This window comes from Oryctolagus cuniculus, chromosome 1, assembly GCF_051225735.1.
Source record: "Oryctolagus cuniculus isolate XC-2025 breed Fujian yellow rabbit chromosome 1, ASM5122573v1, whole genome shotgun sequence".
NCBI classification, from domain to species: Eukaryota; Metazoa; Chordata; class Mammalia; order Lagomorpha; family Leporidae; genus Oryctolagus; species Oryctolagus cuniculus.
The window spans coordinates 9,564,551-9,585,156 of NC_142867.1; the positions used below are offsets into that span (position 1 = coordinate 9,564,551).

At 43.4% G+C, this 20,606-nt stretch overlaps 1 protein-coding gene across 1 annotated transcript; it reads left to right on the plus strand.

Moving 5' to 3' along the window:
- Positions 1-299: 299 nt before the first annotated feature.
- Positions 300-6,793, plus strand: LOC138842957 (mammaglobin-B-like). The gene is made up of 3 exons (XM_070061620.2): positions 300-404; positions 2,359-2,546; positions 6,589-6,793. Exons 1-3 carry the CDS (start codon positions 350-352, stop codon positions 6,625-6,627), a joined length of 282 nt encoding a protein of 93 aa, XP_069917721.1. The 5' UTR covers positions 300-349; the 3' UTR covers positions 6,628-6,793.
- The last annotated feature ends 13,813 nt before the right edge of the window (positions 6,794-20,606 follow it).

Genomic DNA, 20,606 nt, shown 5'->3' on the forward strand with positions numbered 1-20,606 from the left:
AATTCCAAATTAATAATAAAAATGCTAACACAGGACAACACACTGCTGTGTTTTACTTATTTTAAAAAACATTCCGACTTCATTTTCCCAAAGGAAGTGTCACGATGACAGTCTAAATGTTGTCCTGAGTCCAAATTTGCTCTCTCCAGGTCTCTACAAACAGATTAGACTGGCTGGGTTCCATTTGGGGAGGCTATTTTTTGTTCAATCCCATGAAACATTCTTTCATTCGTGGGAGGGGCTGAGTGACCACTGGGGAATAAATAGAGCAATTCTGGGTGCTGTCCTCCAGAGTGACTTCCTTGATTCCTGTCACCTACAGGGAAGAGCCAAACACAGCAGCCTCAACATGAAGGTGGTTATGGTCCTCCTGCTTGCTGCCCTCCCCCTTTACTGCTATGCAGGTGAGTTCTGTACAGGGAGGGCTGCCTTTGGACTAGACGTTGTTAACTGGGCCTCCAAGGGTCCCAGCCAATCCCTTAGTGCCAGTCCAGGTGAGCTTCAGTAGAAAGGGCCAGGTTTAATTGACCTACAAATTACCATTAGTTCCAAGAAAGAACTATTTTCTCAGGGTCTTTTCCCCTGCACTGAAACTGTGTTATGTTTTGCTGCCATTCATTGTGCTCCACCATTTATATAGCTACCATGAAAACCAGGATGGATCTTGGGGTTAAATATTAGAATTGAGTATTTCAGGAGAGCATGAAAGGGCAATACTGATGGCACCATGACATTGCAATGCAATGGAGCTTCCTGAAGTAGGCACTCACAGAATCTCTTCACTGTGAGAGGAAGCTGGAGACCTCCCAGGGGAAGCCTTAGGCTGCAGTGTGTAACCCAGTGTCCCACATCAGTTCTGGGCCCACTTCACTTATTGCTTATAACAGTGAAGATGGGTTTTAAAAGTGATAGGATTACATTCAACTAAATAAAAAATCCTGGAGCTGATGAAAGAATTCATTTAGAGGGATCCAAGCCCTGAGCTCTTTCTTCTCCTGAACAGAGTGATCCACAACAGATTCTTTCATGAGGCTCAAATTCTCTGTATTTTTTTTTTTTGCTTAGAAATAACAGAGTGAATAGAACTAATGGACACTATTGTACTCCTCCTACTTCTGCAGTGCTGGACATCTGTCTGATTGCACTGAATTATAATGTTGAAGTATTATATTAGTAAACTTTTCCTTACTTTACTGAAGAATCCTTGAGACAAGTAGGAAGAAATTTATAAATATGTAAACATTTATCTATTTTCATGGTTTTGAATGCTCACACTCTAAAATCCAGGAGCTTGTGGGTTTGGCATTTGATGATGGTGGCGCATCATTACTCAGACAGTGTCTCATCCTGAGCTCGGAAGCACAGTGAGACCGAAAGCATGCTGTATTCCGTCTCTCTCTCTCTCTCCCTTTAAAGTTTTTGCTCCTAGGAGAGAACTGTGGGAGCATTTCAGGCCTTTTGCCTCTGCTGGTACCTGCCTTTGTTTTTTAAAAAAGATTTATTTATTTACTAGAAAGTCAGAGTTACACAGAGAAAGAAGGAGATGCAGAGACAGAGGTAGGTCTTCCATCTGCTGGTTCACTCCCCAAATGCCCACAATGGCTGGAGCTGTGCTGATCCAGAGCAAGAACCAGGAGCATCTTCCCGGTCTCCCATGTGGGTACAGGGACGCAGGAACTTGGGCCATTTTCTACTATTTTTCCAAGCCATAGCAGAGAGCTGGATCAGAAGAGGAGCAGCCGGAACTCTAACTAGCCAGTAGTGCATGCCTGGCTTTACCCGCCACACCACAATGCCAGTCCCCACCGTATCTATCTTTTAAAACCACCATGCTTTGATCTTGGTGACTCTACCCCGTCATTTTAATCCAATATAAGCATTTTCCAAAGGCACAACACTCAGATATCATAATCGCATAAAATTTCCACCTTTCATTCTTTAATCATTAATCAATGTCCATTAACATAAGAATTGGCAATACTTTAACACTTGGGCTTTTGTGGGCCACTGAGACTAGTGTTATGTCTAATGATATTGAATAAACACAAAAGGTGTCTTATATGTACTCCACCAAATCAGAACATATCATTTCTTGAACTGCTTAATTAAACTAATTTGTACAGTTTGTCTTCTTTTGGCAGAAAAGAGGAGGTCAGGAAAAGCATTGTCAGTATCAGAGGTGACCCCAAGAGCCTACATTTCCTGTCCTAGAATTGAGAATACTGGACCTTGCTCCTAAAGCTTTCTGAATCCACGTTTCCATGGCCATGTATGAAGATGACTAATATCACTAGGACTCCACAGAAGTGCGCTCCCACCTCCTGGAATTGAGCACATGTTGTCATGCTTACTCCCCAGGTTCTGGTTGCGTTCTTCTGGAGAGCGTCGTGGAAAAGACCATCGATCCATCGGTTTCTGTGGAGGAATACAAAGCAGATCTTCAGAGGTTCATCCACACTGAGCAAACCGAAGCAGCTGTAGAGGAGTTCAAGGAGTGCTTCCTCAGCCAGAGCAATGAGACTCTGGCCAACTTCCGAGTCATGGTGGTATGTTGATTTTCTCATCTTCTGTCGTGTAAATCACAGACGAGGAAGGAGCAGGTTCTAAATTTATCATCAATAATGACAAACAGCGTGTGAAAAGGTTATGTAACTATAGATCTGTCCAGCTATCATAAGTTTAATCTTGTCCTTAGGGTGATTTGACACTTCATTTCAGGAATGTTCAAACAATGATATTTGAAAATGGCCAAACAGGGAAAAGAACACTTCAGAAACGCCTTACCTAACCTTCACTCTCAGGTCCATGCACACAGAAACACACAAATTCATACATATAGATTCAGGGTGCACAGAGAGGCCCTCACACATACACACACACACACTGGGAGAGACACATTTTCTGTTAAGATGAAAATGTGACACCTGAAGTGACACACATTCACAGGAACAACCAAAAATAAGTTTCCTCTTTCAAAATAAATGGTAGAAAAGTCCTTAAAAGTTCTCAGAGTACAGCAAACAACATGTGTGCAGCTCTTGCTTCATTTTATATAAAGAATTCAAGTGCACATGCCACGAACCATGATTTCTTTGCATACATGACTGAAATCAATGCAACATTTCTATATGGATCTCATGCATGTACAACTAGAGGTCATGGGTGTGAAAGAACCATGGCTGAAAGAATTGTTGCAAGCAGACATCAAGAGTAATGACAGCAAATGCTTTTTAAATTTCAGTGTTCTTGAGATTTTTAAAAGTTTTTCTAAATATCCAAATATCCTATGAATACATTACATAATAGAAAATTTAGAATTATGTCATAAATGTAGGGAGAAAAAGAGTAATGCCTGCAATTTAAGATGGAGGGGTTATTTTATCTTGAACAATCCACTTTGAATGGTTGATTTGTGTAATTAAGACATTGCTTAGGATTCGTACATATTATTATTATTATTATTATTATTTTGACAGGCAGAGTGGATAGTGAGAGAGAGAGAGACAGAGAGACAGGTCTTCCTTTTTGCCGTTGGTTCACCCTCCAATGGCCGCTGCGGCCGATGCGCTGCGGCCGGTGCACCGCGCTGATCCGAAGCCTGGAGCCAGGTGCTTCTCCTGGTCGCCCATGGGGGTGCAGGGCCCAAGCACTTGGGCCATCCTCCACTGCCTTCCCGGGCCACAGCAGAGAGCTGGTCTGGAAGAGGGACAACCAGGGCAGAATCCGGTGCCCTGACCAGGACTAGAACCCAGTGTGCCAGCAACACAAGGCGGAGCATTAGCTTAGTGAGCCGGGGCGCCAGCCCCCACATATTATATTTTAATGGTTAGTTTTGAATCTTGATTCTGCCTCCAATTGCAGGTTCCAGTTAATTTGCATCCTGGGAGTCAGGAAGTTGTGACTGTAATGCTTAGGACCCTGCCTTCCAAGTGGGAAACCCAGATTAAGATGCAGAGTCTTGGCTTAAGCCTGACCCAGACTAGGCCGTTACAAGTATTTTGGAAATGAATCAACAAATGGGAGATCCCTCTGTATGAGTCTTTCTCTCTCTCTCTTTTGCTCTCTCTCTATCTCTCTGTCTCTCTGTCTCTTTCTCTCTCTCTCTCTTCCTCCCTCTCTCCCCTCCCCCACCTCTGGTTTCAAGTAAAGTAAAAACAAATAAATTAAAAAGTTAAAATGTATTTAGGCCGGCGCCGCGGCTCACTAGGCTAATCCTCCGCCTAGCGGCGCCGGCACACCGGGTTCTAGTCCCGGTCGGGGCGCCGGATTCTGTCCCGGTTGCCCCTCTTCCAGGCCAGCCCTCTGCTGTGGCCAGGGAGTGCAGTGGAGGATGGCCCAGGTGCTTGGGCCCTGCACCCCATGGGAGACCAGGAAAAGCACCTGGCTCCTGGCTCCTGCCATCGGATCAGCGCGGTGCGCCGGCTGCAGCGCGCCGGCCGCGGCGGCCATTGGAGGGTGAACCAACGGCAAAGGAAGACCTTTCTCTCTGTCTCTCTCTCTCTCACTGTCCACTCTGCCTGTCAAAAAAAATGTATTTATATGGCAGGCCTGGTAGGTGAACAGGTTAAGCTGCCTCCTCAGAGGCCACATCTCAGATTTGAGTGTGTGGTGGTAGTCCCACTTCTGACTGCACTTCCTGGTAATGTGCCTGGGCTGCAGTCAGTTCTTTCCAATCACATGGGAGAATCAGCTGTTGCAGGCATTTGGAGAAGGAATCAATAGATGGAAGATCTCTATAGCTCTGTGTCTCCCTCTGTTTCTGTTACTCTTCCTTAAAAATAAATGAATTCATATTTATATTTTTAAAGTTATACCAAAAGAGACAACTAAAAGCAAATGGACAAATCTTATGAATATACAGTTTACAGATAATACGGTGGCTCCTAAACATGTGAAATATCAGTAATAATAATACAAAAACTGTAATTAATACATTGATGATGAGAGCTAAAGCAATTTCTGCAGAAAAAAACCACAACAATATAGTTAAATATTAAATGGGCACATTTTCCCCTTTTTCTTTGAAATCTTTTGTAATTTTAATGATCAATGAGGTTTTCACAGACTCAGTGTGATTTGCAGATTCAATTCTAAGAACAAAATGATATTCCCTTCCCACACGTTATCTACATGACACCTCCCTTATGTCTCCATTTCTTTGTCTATTTTTAGTTTTTGAAATAACATATTTTTTATTTGACAGGTAGAGCTATAGACAGTGAGAGAGAGAGAGAGACAGAGAGAAAGGTCTTCCTTCCGTTGGTTCACTCCCCAGATGGCCGCTACGGCCAGCATTGTGCCAATCCGAAACAAGGGGCCAGGTGCCTCTTCCTGGTCTCCTATGAGGGTACAGGTGCCCAAGCCCTTGGGATATCCTCCACTGCCCTCCAGGACCACAGCAGAGAGCTGGACTGGAAGAAGAGCAACAGGGATTAGAAACCAGTGCCCATGTGGGATGCCAGCACTGCAGGCGGAGGATTAACCAAGTGAGCCACGGCGCCAGCCCCCTGAAATAACATATTTAAATTACATTACAGTAAAAAGGCTTAATACTTCATCAAATAAGATTTTAACAAGTAAACAGTGAAAAGACCTTGGTTTAATGGGAACATAGATGATAACTATGAACAAAAATTAAATGTGATAATGAATTAATATTTATTTATTTATTTATTTGACAGGCAGAGTGGACAGTGAGAGAGAGAGACAGAGAGAAAGGTCTTCCTTTGCCCTTGGTTCACCCTCCAATGGCCGCCACGGTCGGCGCGCTGCGGCCGGCGCACCGCGCTGATCCGATGGCAGGAGCCAGGAGCCAGGTGCTTTTCCTGGTCTCTCATGGGGTGTAGGGCCCAAGCACCTGGGCCATCCTCCACTGCACTCCCTGGCCACAGCAGAGAGCTGGCCTGGAAGAGGGGCAACCGGGACAGAATCTGGCGCCCCAAGCGGGACTAGAACCCAGTGTGCCGGCACCGCAAGGCGGAGGATTAACCTAGTGAGCCGCGGCACCGGCCATGAATTAATATTTTTAAAAAGTGTACTCAATACCAAACAACCAACAAAGGAAGACACAGATTAGTGGAATAATTCCTAGCACAGTGCTGTTTTAATTGTAGGTTCCAAAGTCAATGATGGATATCCCCAGACTATTATAATAGTTTTCAATCTAAGGCCATTGAGGAACCTTGAAACATCATACCTTGTATGAAAGCAGAGGTTGGAAAACCCTATATTGAACAGTGGTTTCAGAAACAGCTCCAGTGTGTAGGTCCTCAAGCAAAAGAACAGACAGAATTTGTACTGGCTAAATTATTGCAAAGAACAGTTCTTTTGGAGAAAAGAAATATTGACATTATCAATGGTAGGGAAGATTCCCAAAACACCAACTTCTGCTGTGAATCCAAAAGTGTCTCTCTGTGTTGTAGAATAAGTGAGAACATGATTCTAATTTTGCTTTCAGTCCTAGTTTTCTTAGATATTTACCTTTTTAAACAAAGGCAAGGGAAATGACAAGAAGCATCTGGATATCAATATTTCCTTTTCAAAGAGAGTGTTGAAAGCCTAGGTGATTTGTCTGCTTTTGTTTTGCAGCATACGATATATGACAGCCTTTACTGTGCTGCGTATTAACTGTCACAAGAACTTTGGCTCAGAGGAATCCAGACGATGCTCACAACCCGACTGTGGACTGGCAGAAATCTCAACTTTTCCTTTTGACTTTCCCCTTTGATCAGTAATATGGAAGACGTTGTTGAAACCTGAAGTATAGTTAATTTAAATAAACCCACTGCAAGAAGCTTCCTTTTTCTTCTCTCATAGAAGTCAAGGTTTTAGAGGCCCCTCCCACCTGGTTGTGGGTGCAAATGTAGACAATGCATTAACAGAGTCAAGGGTGTGCAATTGGGCAGCTTGCTTTACTCCCCCGTAATAGATTCTGGGGTGCAGGTTGCATGTATCAAAGATTTCTTTCTCTGCACAGCTCATGAGCTGTGTTTTCTAGACTCATCCTTGTTGAGAAACAAAGGTCAGTGGTATCTACCAACCCAAGTCACTACCTCAGTTCTTTGTTGGGTTACTAGGTTCTACCAGAACCATCCCAGTTCCAAGATTTCAGTATGGAGGTTAGTCGCTCCCCCTCTTCGTGGAGGAATGACACTAAACCATGCGCTGTTCTTTTGTCTGCTCGGCCCTTCCCGGGTTTGCTGCTGGTCCTTCCCGGGTTGGCTGCAGATCCCTCCACCTTCGTGGAGGGGCGGCTCCCCCTGCCACTTTCCCCACTTCTGTGGGGTAGCGGCACACAGCCGGCCGGCTCTCTTGGGGGCTGCTCAGATGTTATCCGGATGTTCCTGGTGCATGTTGTCTCTCTCCTCCTTTATAGTCCTCTTCCACCAATCCCAACTCTGCTACCCACATGCCGAGCATGCTGCTCTCCTCCAATCAGGAGCAGCTCCTGCAGTTTATTGGTCGAACTGGAGGCAGCTGCGTAGAAGCTGTTTACTCCTCTCACAGTGCCATATTGTGGGAGAGCAGATGCTTAGAATAAGTCTTAATTCCAGTAACTTAGTCTAGTCCGAGTTGCTCCCCACAATTCCCCCTTTCTTTTTATTCTTTGGCATTGATACGCGCCTGTCTTTGGTGCCCCGCGGCGCACACTCTGCTCTGCTTGCTAGAGTTGCCCACAGGTGCTTACAAGCCCTACCAATCAGGCAAACCGAATCCGGGTCCTCTCTTCGCCATGTTGTGAAGAGGTTTTTAGGCGCTGATGCGTGCCTGTGTTCGGTGCCCCGCAGTGCATGCTCTGCTCCAGCTGCCTGCAAGTGCTTATCGCCTTACTAATCAGGCAGACCAAATCCGAGCTCTCTCATTGCCGTCTTGTGGGGAGACTTATTGGTGTTGATTCGTGCTTATCTTCGGTGACCTGCAGCGGATATTCTGCCTGCAGGTGCTTATTGCCTTAATAATCAGGCAGACCGAATCCAAGCCCTCTCATTGCCATGTTGTGGGGAGGCCTTATTTTTCTCTATTTCTCTATCTCCGGGCATTCCTATCTCTCCTATTTTACTTCTATCTGCCAGCATTCCTATTTCTCTCATTTTACTTCTATACTTCTGTTTCTCTTATCCCCGCAGTTTCCCGGCGCCTGCCCCGAAGCGGCTTCTCGGCGCCTCGCCCCACGGCGGCTTCCCTGCTCTGCGCGGCTTCAGCCCGCGCTTTTCTCATCTCTGTGGCTTATCGGCTTCGCGCGCTCCTTGGTCTCCACGCCTTTTCACGCCTGCCCCACAGCCTCCGCGCTAGCCCCGCGCTCTCCTATCTACTCATGCCCCGTGCGCTCTCTCTGCTTGTGCCCTGCGCGCTTTCTCTGCGCGCGGCAGCTTCTGCGAATCACAGCCTAGCTCACGTTTCTGCTTCTCGGTTTAGTTTTCAGTCTAAGTTCCCCGTGCTAACCTGACGAATTCCAACCTAGCTTACGTCTCCGCTTTTCGGTTTGGCTTCCCGTCTTTTGCTCCCCGGGCTAATCTGATGGATTCCAACCTAGCTTACGTCTCCGCTTCTTGTTTTAGTTTTTTGCCTTTTGCTCCCCGGGCTGACTTGACGAATCCCAACCTCGCTTACGTCTCCGCTTCGGCCTACCCCGCGGCTTCATTTTCCCTAACATATTTTTCTCTACCCGGTATGTTTCCTAACTTTTCTTCCAACAATATTTCTCTCTCATTTCTCCTGGCTTCTCCACACAGTCTGTATCCCAGTCTGTTTCTTCTAGCTTTCACTTTCAACCCTAGATTTCTCCCGGCACTTTTTCCGTCTGGCTTTTCCCTAGGCTCTTTGCTAGTCTCTCTCTCTGGTATTTTCCCACTTCTTCCCCCTTCTTCCCTAGTCTCTCTCCGATATTTTCCCGCTTCTTCCCTCCTAGGTTTCCTATCTGAGTCATGGCACCATTATCCCTCCTAGGCTTCATATCCGAGTCTCGGCACCATTATGTCGCTCCCCCATTCACGGAGGAATGACACAGGACCCTGCGCTGTTCTTTCGTCTGCTCGGCCCTTCCCGGGTTTGCTGCTGGTCCTTCCCAGGTTGGCTACCAATCCCTCCACCTCCGTGGAGGGGCGGCTCCCCGGCGGAAGTGGGGAAAGTGGCAGGGGGAGCTGCCCCTCCACGGAGGTGGAGGGATCGGCAGCCAACCCGGGAAGGGCCGAGCAGACGAAAGAACAGCGCAGGGTCCTGTGTCGTTGCTCTGCGAATGGGGGAGCGACAGAGATTACCTGTTGTTATTTCACCGAGGAAATGTGAGAACTGGACATGAGGTCTGAGCCCTTCCTAAGCCTGAGTGAAGCTATGAGCTTTCCTGATCTTTGGTGTTGCCCTGGGATCAAGGTATTCTATGCAAGGGTGTCCAGAATTCCTTAATTTGTTGGAAAAATCTACAGTTTCTCCTGAGTTCCACAAGGAGTTCAACTCATTCCTCATTTCCCAAAAAGAAAAAGACATTTCTCCCCAAATTTATGCTTGCTCTGTATCTTTGTGAGGGTAAGGAGCCTTCAAAAGTTCCTGCTATGCCAGCTTGGTGACACCACTCCCTAACTTTTCTCTTGGTGGAATGAAATTTGAATTTTCTTAAAGTATCCCTGTCAAAGTTAAACAATGAACCTTGTTGAGGAACAAAGTCATCAAGACAAGGGTAGCAGTTGTTTTCTCTGCAGATAATTCTCACTAAGTAAGATCTTCAGCAATGTTTTAAGGTACCTATGTGGGTAAGGTGATGATGGAAGGACAGTTCTCTGGACTCAGAGTGGGTAACTGAAACAAACCTGGTCAGCTATCACTCAGGTAGAAGGGGGGCAATGTGTGATCTTGTGAGCATACATCCCATAACTGATGTGTGTTTTCTCAGATTTTGGGTCCCCTCATCCTATCTTCCTATTAAGACACTACACCTGTGGATCTACATGGATGGGGCAAAGACACGATGATCAAACTCGTAGAATAAACTGAGACTCAAGGAGTTAATTCTAGGACACATGAATAGAACCCTTGGGGACAGAACAGAGATGCCTCAGGCTGATACCCTGTGAGGACTGGAGATGTGGGGATTGATAGTAATTCATGGATCAGTTTTCCCTGAGGAAGGAGACCTGGAAGCCAGGTCTTGGGATTTGCCATGAGCCTCTGTGGGCAGCCTTCCTGAGGCTCACTGGGCACATATAGGCCTGGGATCCTTGGCCCCACAGTTCCTGGTCTGGAGGACTGATCTGTCTTGGTTTTCTCTTTTTAAAATGTTGATTTATTTATTTTTCATCTATATGAAAGGCAGAGCAACACAGAAGGAGATGAAGAGGGAGAGGTGGAGAGAGAAGGAGGAGTAAGAGGGAGAGGGAGAAGAAGGAGAAGAAAAATAGCAGGAGACAGATTGAGCAAGTGAGAATGAGAACTTGCACCTGTTGGTTCACTCTCCAATGCCCCAGTGGCCATGGATGGACCATGTTAAGGCCGGAAGCTGAGAACTCCATGCAGGTCTTTCAGGTGGCTAGTAGTGGTGGTTTGATAAATCTCATCAACGTTGGCTGACTCACAGGCTTCATTAACAGAAAGCTGTATGGAAGCAAAGTTGGCAGAATAGGGATCTGTACTCAGATATGGACCAATGGTCCAACACAGGGTGCAGTGTCACCAGAGGCAGCTTAAATCTTTGCTATAATACCCAATCCTTCTCATGGTTTTCTAAAGCTGAAATCTCTTTTCATGCTCATGAAAAGTAATAATGTATTTATGTATAAATTTATCATTTAGACAATACTCACACTCCCCAAATTACAAAGCATTAGAGATGGAAATGAAATAAATACAAAATAAATATAAAGACATATCAGGGTAGTGTGTTAGAAGAATTAAATCTTTAAAGACTGCAGTCTTTAAAGACTGTGATTCATATCACAAGCACAGGGACCTTGAGTAAAGCTGAAATCTTAAAACACAATAAACCACCATGAGGCAGTCTGTGTGTCTCCTGCCTGTCACCCTAGTCCATTGCTGCTGTGAAGGTATCACTTCTGATGGGTCTATTAATATCCTACGCTTACACATAATCCAATTTTGCCTGGAGGATTATGGGGCTGATCACAATTCCAGATTTGTTCATGATTTATCGCATAGCTCAGGGATTATTTTTTATATTTCCCAACATCTAGAAATAGTGGTAAGAAAGTATTTAGAGAGATTTTAGTATGCCTTGCTGGGTTCCCACTCTGTTACTGACATATGTGTTCCCAGTCAGTGTAGTATAATAGGAAGTTCGGGTTTGAGTTTGGAGTCAGCCATTTATCAGTTCTTTGGCCTCAGTATAAAGTCTCTCCCTCTTCCAGTATCTTTTATTTTTGAAATTATCTTAAATTTATTTATTCATTTGAGAGTCAGAGTAATTATAGAGAAGTGGAGGGAGGCAGGGAGGTAAATATAATGAGAGAGAGAAAGGGAGGCAGAGAGAGATTTTCCATTGCTGGTTTACTTCTCAAAAAGTGCTAGTTTTTATTGCCACCAGTTAATGCCAGGAGCAAGGAACTCAATCCAAGCATACAGCATTGGTGGTAGAAGACCAAGTTCTTGAGCCAACACCAGTGCCTCCTAGGAAATGCTTTAGTAAGGAGCTCTAGTCAGGAGCCAGAGCCAGATATGAACTCAGATATTTTGATAGGGGCACGGACATATGAACTGATGTCTTACTCACTTAGCTCAACCTCCACTCCTTCCAGACTCTTTCCCAAATGGCTATAATGGCAGTACTAGGCCAGGTTAAGTGTGAGAACCTGGAGGTCAATCCAGACCCTCCACATGGGTCACAGGAATCCAATCACTTGAGTCATCTCCATTGCTAGCTGATTCCTAGCATCAAGCAAGATTAAACTGAAGTCAAAGGGCATTACTATCATGCAGACCCTAAGATGTAAAGTCTGTTTTAAGATCTGAAGGGCCGGCGCTGCGGCTCAATAGGCTAATCCTCCACCTTGTGGCGCCGGCACACCTGGTTCTAGTCCCGGTCGGGGCGCCGGATTCTGTCCCGGTTGCCCCTCTTCCAGGACAGCTTTCTGCTGTGGCCCGGGTGTGCAGTGGAGGATGGCCCAAGTGCTTGGGCCCTGCACCCCATGGGAGACCAGGAGAAGCACCTGGCTCCTGGCTTCGGATCAGCGCGGTGCGCCGGCCGCAGCACACCAGCTGCGGCGGCCATTGGAGGGTGAACCAACGGCAAAAGGAAGATCTTTCTCTCTGTCTCTCTCTCTCTCTCACTATCCACTCTGCCTGTAAAAAAAAAAAAAAGATCTGAAGACATGAACTGTGCTTACTCTTTGCACACAAGAATTTTATATAGTTTCTAGGTTGGTTTTATTAAAGTTCAAAAAAATAAACTAAAAAATGAAGTTAGGAAGCAGAGCCAGGGACCAAACCCAGGTGTTTGAAACAGCATACTGGCCTCCTAATATTTTAAACTGATAGATCATATTCCTACCCTGATTATGCTGATTTTGAATTCACAAATCCAAATTTGTGACATGGTATAGATGGAGAATTCTGTATGCTTCCATAATGGCTAACCGAAAATGGAGGCATATTTGAACGTTACCTGTTTTCTAAACGTTTTGGAAATAGGGGTGTTAGAAATGCTATACATGTTAGTTTCAGACTTTGTTTTTGTGGGTACTTTAAAACCCACTGTTGATGGGAAAGTAAACTGCTGCAAGCACATTGGAAGACAGTATGGAGATACTTCAAAAATCTGAGTATGGACCTACCATATGACCCAGCCATCCCACTCCTGGGAATTTACCCAAGGGAAATGAAATAAGCATATGAAAGAGTGATCTGTACCCCCATGTTTATTGCTGATCAATCACACTAGATAAGATACGGAATAAAGCTTGATGTCCATCAATCGAAGACTGGATAAATAAATTATATTATATATACACTATGGAATACTACAAAGTGGTAAAAAATAGTCCTGTCCTTTGCAGTCCCCAGGGAGTGCTAAGTGTGTTCAGTAGAGTCACAAAAGAGAAGTAAGATATCCAGCGCATTCTCTGTGAGACTGGGGCTGTACCTGTTTCTCCACCAGTGATGACAACACCAGAAGTTCAATCCCAGTCACTTAACCTCCCAGGCTCTTTAGCTCCCAATCCCTCTGTGTCATGGTCAAGATCAGAAACCCCTGCTTCTTTGTCTCCTGGACTCCCTTGTGATACCAGAACACTTTTACGTGTCCTTTACAGGAATTCTGATGATGTCAAGGCTATTTCAGTCTATGTTCTACTCCTGGGTTTAGACTGTGAAGCTCAGCTGCAAATGCCCTTGAAAGCTGGAGCTCAGGGCTGAGAAATTCATGATCCATGAGGTATGATTTCCACCCTGGTCTCTCCATTGTGTTTCAGCCCCACAGCTTCTTTAGGTTTTTCCCTGTTAGATCTCCAAACCTGGAACACCATCTGTCTGACCTCACAGGCTTTCCTTGGAAACCTTGGTGGAAGCTGCCACAACCCCACAACTCTCCCATTCTGCACACCTGCAACCCAGCATCCTATGGTTGGCACTGTAGTCTGTCCCCAACAGGATGCATATTGAATCCATTCCGGCCCTTGCTACAGCAACTTGGAACACTTTGCTGGCAAGGAAGGTGCTGGAGTTGGCCCTGGGCAAGCAGTGTGGCCCGAGATCTTTCCTGAAAGGATTCTTCTCTGGAAGATCTTTGAAACAGTTTGTCACCTCTACACTTCCCATGGCATTGTGCTGTGAAGGGCTATTGGAAGATCCCTGATGTGCCTTCAGGGTCTTTCTCCTATTGGCTGCTGATTATCACATGGCTCTTGTGGTAATCTCTTATGAAGCAATTTGTCTAGTGCATTCCAAATAGGCTTTGTCTTCCTATCTTCTGTGGCCATGCTGCATATTTTCTGAATCTGTTTGCTCTACTACTTTTTGTGCCTGTTTCCTTTTGTGAAACAAAACAACAGAAATGACATCCATGCTGCAGTGTGAACACTTTTCTTCCTTTAAATCTCCTCTGCAAAGCCTGTTTCCTGGAAGAAAACATTTAAAAATAAGTTTATTATTTTAATTTTAAGATTTAACAATTGTTTTAATTGTGCCACATTATCTTCATAGGTAGACATTGTATACATACACATATATACTTTTGTTCTTGAAAACAGGGATATTAATATTGCCCAATGTAGGATTCATGACAATGATCGTAACATGAGGAAAGAGGGTATATTCTAATAAACAGTAGAATTCAGAAAAGCAATATTTGTATGTGCATACTAGTACTATGACATTCAAGTACTTTTTATACTGTATGTATATTTCCACAAGAATGAGAAACTGTGTAATATTTGTTTTTCTGGCCTGGCTTATTTCGCTTAGCATAAAGATCTCTACTTGCAACCACTGTGTTGGAAATGTCAGAATTTTATTCTTGTTTATGGTTGAACAATATTCTGTCATGTGAACAGCTTCTTTATCTAGTCATAAATTGATAGACACCTAATTTGACCCCATATCTTTGCTATTGTGACTTGAGTGGCTATAAACATAAGAGTACAGGACCAGCATGTGGTACAGTGGGTTAAGCCATTGCTTGCAGCAGAAGCATCCCATATGTGCACCAGCTCAAGTCCTAGCTGCTCCAGTTCCAGTCCAGCACTCTGTAATAGCCTGGGGAAAACAGTGGAAGATGGCACAAGTGCTTGGGTCCCTGCCATCCATGTAAGATACCCAGCTAAATCTCCTGGCTCCTGGCTTCAGCCAGGCACAGCCCTGGACATTGCAGTCCTTTGGAGAGTGAACCAGTGGATGGAAAATTTCTCTCTCTCTCTCTCTCTCTCTCTGTCTCTGGCTCTCCCTCTTTGCAACTCTGCCATTCAAATAAAATAAAACAATTTTTTTAAAAAATAAAGAGTACAGATTTCTCTTTAATAATCTGATTTTGGTTCTTTTGGATATGTTCTCAGAATGTGGATGGCTGGGTCATACTGTAGATCCATTTTTAATGTATTGAAGAATCCCCATTTGCATTCCCACCAATAGTGTATTAATACACTCTTTTCTCCAAGACCTCATCAACACTCTTATTTTTTGATGTTTGGATAGTAGTAATTCTAACTAGAGTGAGATGACACTTCTTGTGGTTTTTATTTCCTGTGTGGATATTGATCCTGAGTATTTTTTCATGTGTTCATTGGACATTTTCATTTCTTCCTATGAGAAATGCTGAATCATGTTCATTGCCCATTTCTTCACTGGATTGCTAAATTTGGTGTTGATTTTCTTGAGTTCCTTATACATTCTAGATATTAATCTTTTATCAGATATATAGTTTGTAAATATTTTCTTTCATTCTGTCAGTTGCCTTTTTTATTTTGTGAATTGTTTTCTTTGCTGTGCAGAAGTTTCTTAGCTTGATACAAACCTGTTTGTCTACTTTTGCTATTAGTGCCGGTGCTTTTGAGGTTTAATCTAAAATGTCTTTGCCTAGGCCAATGTCTTTTTTAAAAAAGATTTTTATTTATTTACTTGACAGGTAGAGTTACAGACAGTGAGAGAGAGAAACAGAGAGAAAGGTTTTCTTTCCGTTGGTTCACTCTCCAAATGGCCGCAACGGCTGGAGCTGCGCTGATCCAAAGCCAGGAGCCAGGTGCTTCTTCCTGGTCTCCCATGTGGGTGAAGGGGCCCAAACACTTGGGCTATCCCTCTATTGCTACCCCAGGGCATAGCAGAGAGCTGGACTGGAAGAGGAGCAACTGGGACTAGAACCAGCGCCCATTTGGGATGCCGGTGCTGCAGGTGGAGTATTAACCGAGTGCGCCACAGCGCCGGCCCTTAGGCCAATGTCTTGAAATACTTTTCCTACTTTTTTTTCTAGTAGTTTGATAGTTTCAGGACTTAAGGTTAGATCCTTTAAGTTGATTTTGTATAGGGTATAAGATAAGGCACTTGTTTCAAACTTCTACATGTGGAAATCCAATTTTCCCAACATTATTTATTGAAGACAATGTCTTTTCAGGATTTTTTTATCAGGGTTGTCAAAGACTAATTGGTTGTAGTCATGTGGCTTGTTTCTTGGATTCCTAGCCACATGCCTTTTTTGTAACAATACCATATTGTTTTGGTTATAACTTCCCTGTAATACGTCTTGAAATCTGCTATTGTGATGTTTCCAGCTTTGCTTTTATTGCTTAAGATTGCTTTGTTAGGGACAGCATTGTGGTGCAGTGGATTAAGCCCCACTACACAGGAAATTGGCATCCAGTGTGTTGAGTCCTGGGTGCTTGGCTTCCATTCCAGCTTACTGTTAAAATATGTGACAAAATAGTGGAAGATGACTGAGTATTGGGCTTCAGCTACCCACTTGGCAGACTCTCATGGTGTTCCAGACTCTTGGCTTTGGCCTGAGCTGTAACAGCTGTTATAACCATTGGAGAGCAAATCAGAAACTGGAAGATTCCCCCTGTCTCTCTCTTCCTCTCCCTCTCTCTTCCTCTCCCCCCCTCCCTTTCTATCTCTGTTGTTCTGCCTTATAAATAAAAAACCCTCAATGCACAGCACATTAAGGACAGAGATCCTACACTGTGCACTTACTCCTCATGTAGGATCTCTGTCCTTAATGTGCTGTACATTGAGATTTAATGCTATAACGAGTACTCAAACAATATATTTCACTTTGTGTTTCTATGGGGGTGCAAACTGTTGAAATTTTACTTATGTATAATAAACTGATCTTCTGTAAAAAAAAAAAAAAAAGAAATTATCAATTCCCAACTTGACTCTCATGGGATTAAACATGACAATAGGTCTGATCTGATTTCATCATCATTTAAAAAAATCATCTATTATTTTTCACTTTATGTTTCTGTGTGGGAGCAAACTGTTGAAATCCTTACTTAATGTATACTAAACTGATCTTCTGTATATTAAGATAATCGAAAATGAATCTTGATGTGAATGGAAGGGGAGAGGGAGTGGGAAAGGGGAGGGTTGTGGGTGGGAGGGACGTTATGGGGGGGAAGCCATTGTAATCCATAAGTCGTACTTTGGAAATTTATATTCATTAAATAAAAGTTAAAAAAAAAACCCTGTAAAAAGAATGCTTGGGCTATTTGGGGTATTTTGTTTTTGCATATGAAATTTAGGGTTTTGAAATCATAGTCGAATAATTAATGTGCTTGGAATTTTGTGTGGGTTGCATTGAATCTAAATTGCTTTGGGTAGTATGGACATTTTTCATAATAATAATTATACCAATTCAACAACATAGAAATCTTCTATTTTTGTCTCTTCTATTTCTTTCATTAATATATTGTAACTTTCATTTTTTAAAGAGTAGCAAAGAGAGAGAGAGAGAGAGAGGTCTTCCATCTGATGGTTCACTCCCCAGATGGCCACAACAGCTGGAGCTGCACCAATCCAAAGCCAGGAGCCAGGAGCTTCTTCCAGGTCTCCCAAGTGGGAGCAGGGCCCCAATTACTTGGACCATCTTCTACTGCTTTCCCAGGCCATAGCAGAGAGCTGGATCAGAAGTGGAACAGCAGGGACTTGAACTGGTGCCCATATGGGATGCCGGTGCTTCAGGCCAGGGCATTAACCCACTGTGCCACAGCGCCAGCCCCGTAATTTTCATTGTATAAATCTTTCACATCTTTGGTTAAACTTACCCCAACATATTTAAATTTTTGTAGCTATTTGCATGGAATTGATCTTACATGATTTTTCTCAGCAATATCATGGCTGATGTGTAAGAATGCTATTGATTTTTTTTTTGTGCTGATTTTATATCCTACTAATTTGCTAATTTCTTTTATCAGTTTTAATAATCTCTTAGTGGAGTATTTTGGTTTCCCTACATAAAGAATCATGTAAAACAGGAATAAATTGATTTCCTCCTTTGTAATTTGTACCCTCTCTGTTTCTTTCTTGCTTATTACATTTGGATAAAACCTCCAGAGTTATTATGATAAATATGGTGAAGGTAGACATCCTTGTCTGGTTCCATATCATGTTTGAAGTGCTTTCAGCTTTTCTCCATTCAATATGATGCCGGTTGGGGATTTGTCTTCTATTGCCTTGACTCTGTTGAGGTAAGTTCCTTCTATACTCAATTTTTAAAAAGATTTTACCATGAAAGGATGCTGTATTTTATGAAATGCTTCTTCTGCATCTACTAAGATAATCAAAGCCCTGATGAAAATAATGTTCATTGTTGTCTATTAGGTACATCTGGCCTATAGTGTAGATTATGTGTAGATTAGTGTAGATTATTGTGTTGATTGTGTGTGTGTGTGGTTGAAGCAGGGTGTTGAGATTCCGCAGAAATATTGTATTAGAGCTTATGTCTCTCATTAGATGCATTATTTATTTGTATAACACAGGATTCCATATCATGAGTGCACATTTGATTACAGTTGTCACATTTTCTTATTGAATATATCCCTTGATCACTACATAGTGACCATAGTTTTGTTTTTTAACATTCTTTGTCTTAAAGTCTATTTTATCTGAGTATAGCTACTTCTGCTCATCCAAGGTGGGCAGTTATGCATCTCTGACCACGACTAATGGATGTCTGGGGATGCTGGAACTAACTGGGAAGGAGTTTAGTATCTTAGTCCTGGACTGTGCCAGAGGGGACAAGTTGATTCACTGTTCAGAGTGACTGCACAGTATCAGCAAACTTAACCCAACCAGCCAAACACACTCTATAGACTGCAAACACATTTTATATTACTCCTCCAAACCTACTGCAAGATCTCTACCTAGCATGTAGGGAGCTCTAGCCCTCCTTAGGCAACTGCAAACTGCAAAGTTTCATGAGGCCAGCAGGGGGAGTGTGTGCCTAGGAGGATTATATCCAATGCTGATGGAGAGGATACCTTATTTCCAAAGTCCCAGGGGCTGTCTATCCAAGCTACCCGGCACCCAGTGTCTGCTGCAGTGCAGAGCACTGTGTGGCTAGGGCATTGGGGTCACCATTGACTTGTTGGGTCCAGTTGGACCCATGGAGCTCAGTCTGCCTTGTTAGAATGCAGGAATATTTTGGGGAGACCTTGGGAAGAAAACAGATGAGGGCTACCATCTCTTGAGATAGTATGGATTGTTACAGTGCCTTCCTTCTCAAGATGGTGCCACATGCTACATCCCTTCCACTGAAGGGTGGGAGAGGGAACAACAAAAGTTTCTTCTCTGAAGCCAAGGAGCCCTGGGTTTTACAAGGAGTTCTCCTTACCCAGCTGCTGGTCTCTGGTGGCTGAATTCCTTTCTAGGTAGGGTTGCTCAGGTGAGCAGTTGACTTCATTTATTCCCTCCTTATCACACTTTCCCCTATAACAGGAATACCCTGGTCCCTGGGCTAGCACTTCAGAACCTCCAATAAGGCTTGGTTCCTCTTTCTCTTCTCTCTATGGTGCTATGCCCACTATTGATGTTCAACTGTGTTCTGGAACTCTTCCTTGAGCAGCTGTGTAGGTAGATGCTTAGTCATTTCTTGGTGGTGGAGGAAGTAAACATTGGATTTTTCTATATGGCCACCTTGTACTCTAGGAGAAAGCTTAATGAGTTGGCATACAGCTATCTCACTACTAACCAAGTTGTCTCCAAACCAGAGGCCTTTCCAAAGTTTCTCTCCATGGTAAGCAGCTGTTTATTCCTCTTCTGGACTTTGAAAGTCTTAAAGCAAGAGATTCACCTCTACGTACATGCCTGAGTTTCCTCTGTGCATCTGATGGTATTTTGAGGAATAGAAACAATACAAATATTCTGAGTTTTAAAAATTAATCTTTAAAATTAATTAATTTTAATTAATTAATCTTTTAAATTTATATTTTTAAACTTTTATTTAATGAATATAAATTTCCAAAGTACAGCTTTTGGATTACAATGGTTTCCCCACCATAATGTCCCTCCAACCCACAACCCTCCTCTTTCCTGCTCCATCTCCCCTTCCATTCACATCAAGATTCATTTCCGATTCTCTTTATATACAGAAGATCAGTTTAGCAAATATTAAGTAAAGATTTCAACAGTTTGCACCCACATAGAAACATAAAGTGAAAAATACTGTTTGAGTACTAGTTATAGCATTAAATCTCAATGTACAGCACATTAAGGACAAAGATCCTCCATGAGGAGTAAGTGCACAGTGACTCCTGTTGTTGACTTAACAAATTGACACTCTTGTTTATGGCATCAGTAATCACCCTAGGCTCTGTCATGAGTAGCCAAGGCTATGGAAGCCTTTTGAGTTTACTGACTCTGATCATATTTAGACAAGGTCGTAGTCAAAGTGGAAGTTCTCTCCTCCCTTCAGAGAAAGGTACCTCCTTCTTTGAAGACCTGTTCTTTCCACTGGGATCTCACTCACATAGATCTTTCATTTAGGTCTTTTTTTTTGCCAGAGTGTCTTGGCTTTCCATGCCTGAAATACTCTCATGGGCTTTTCAGCCAGATCAGCGTGTCTTAAGGGCTGATTCTGAGGCCAGAGTGCTGTTTAGGACATCTGCCATTCTATGAGTCTGCTGTGTATCTCGCTTCCCATGTTGGATCATTCTCTCCCTTTTTTTTTCTATCAGCTAATA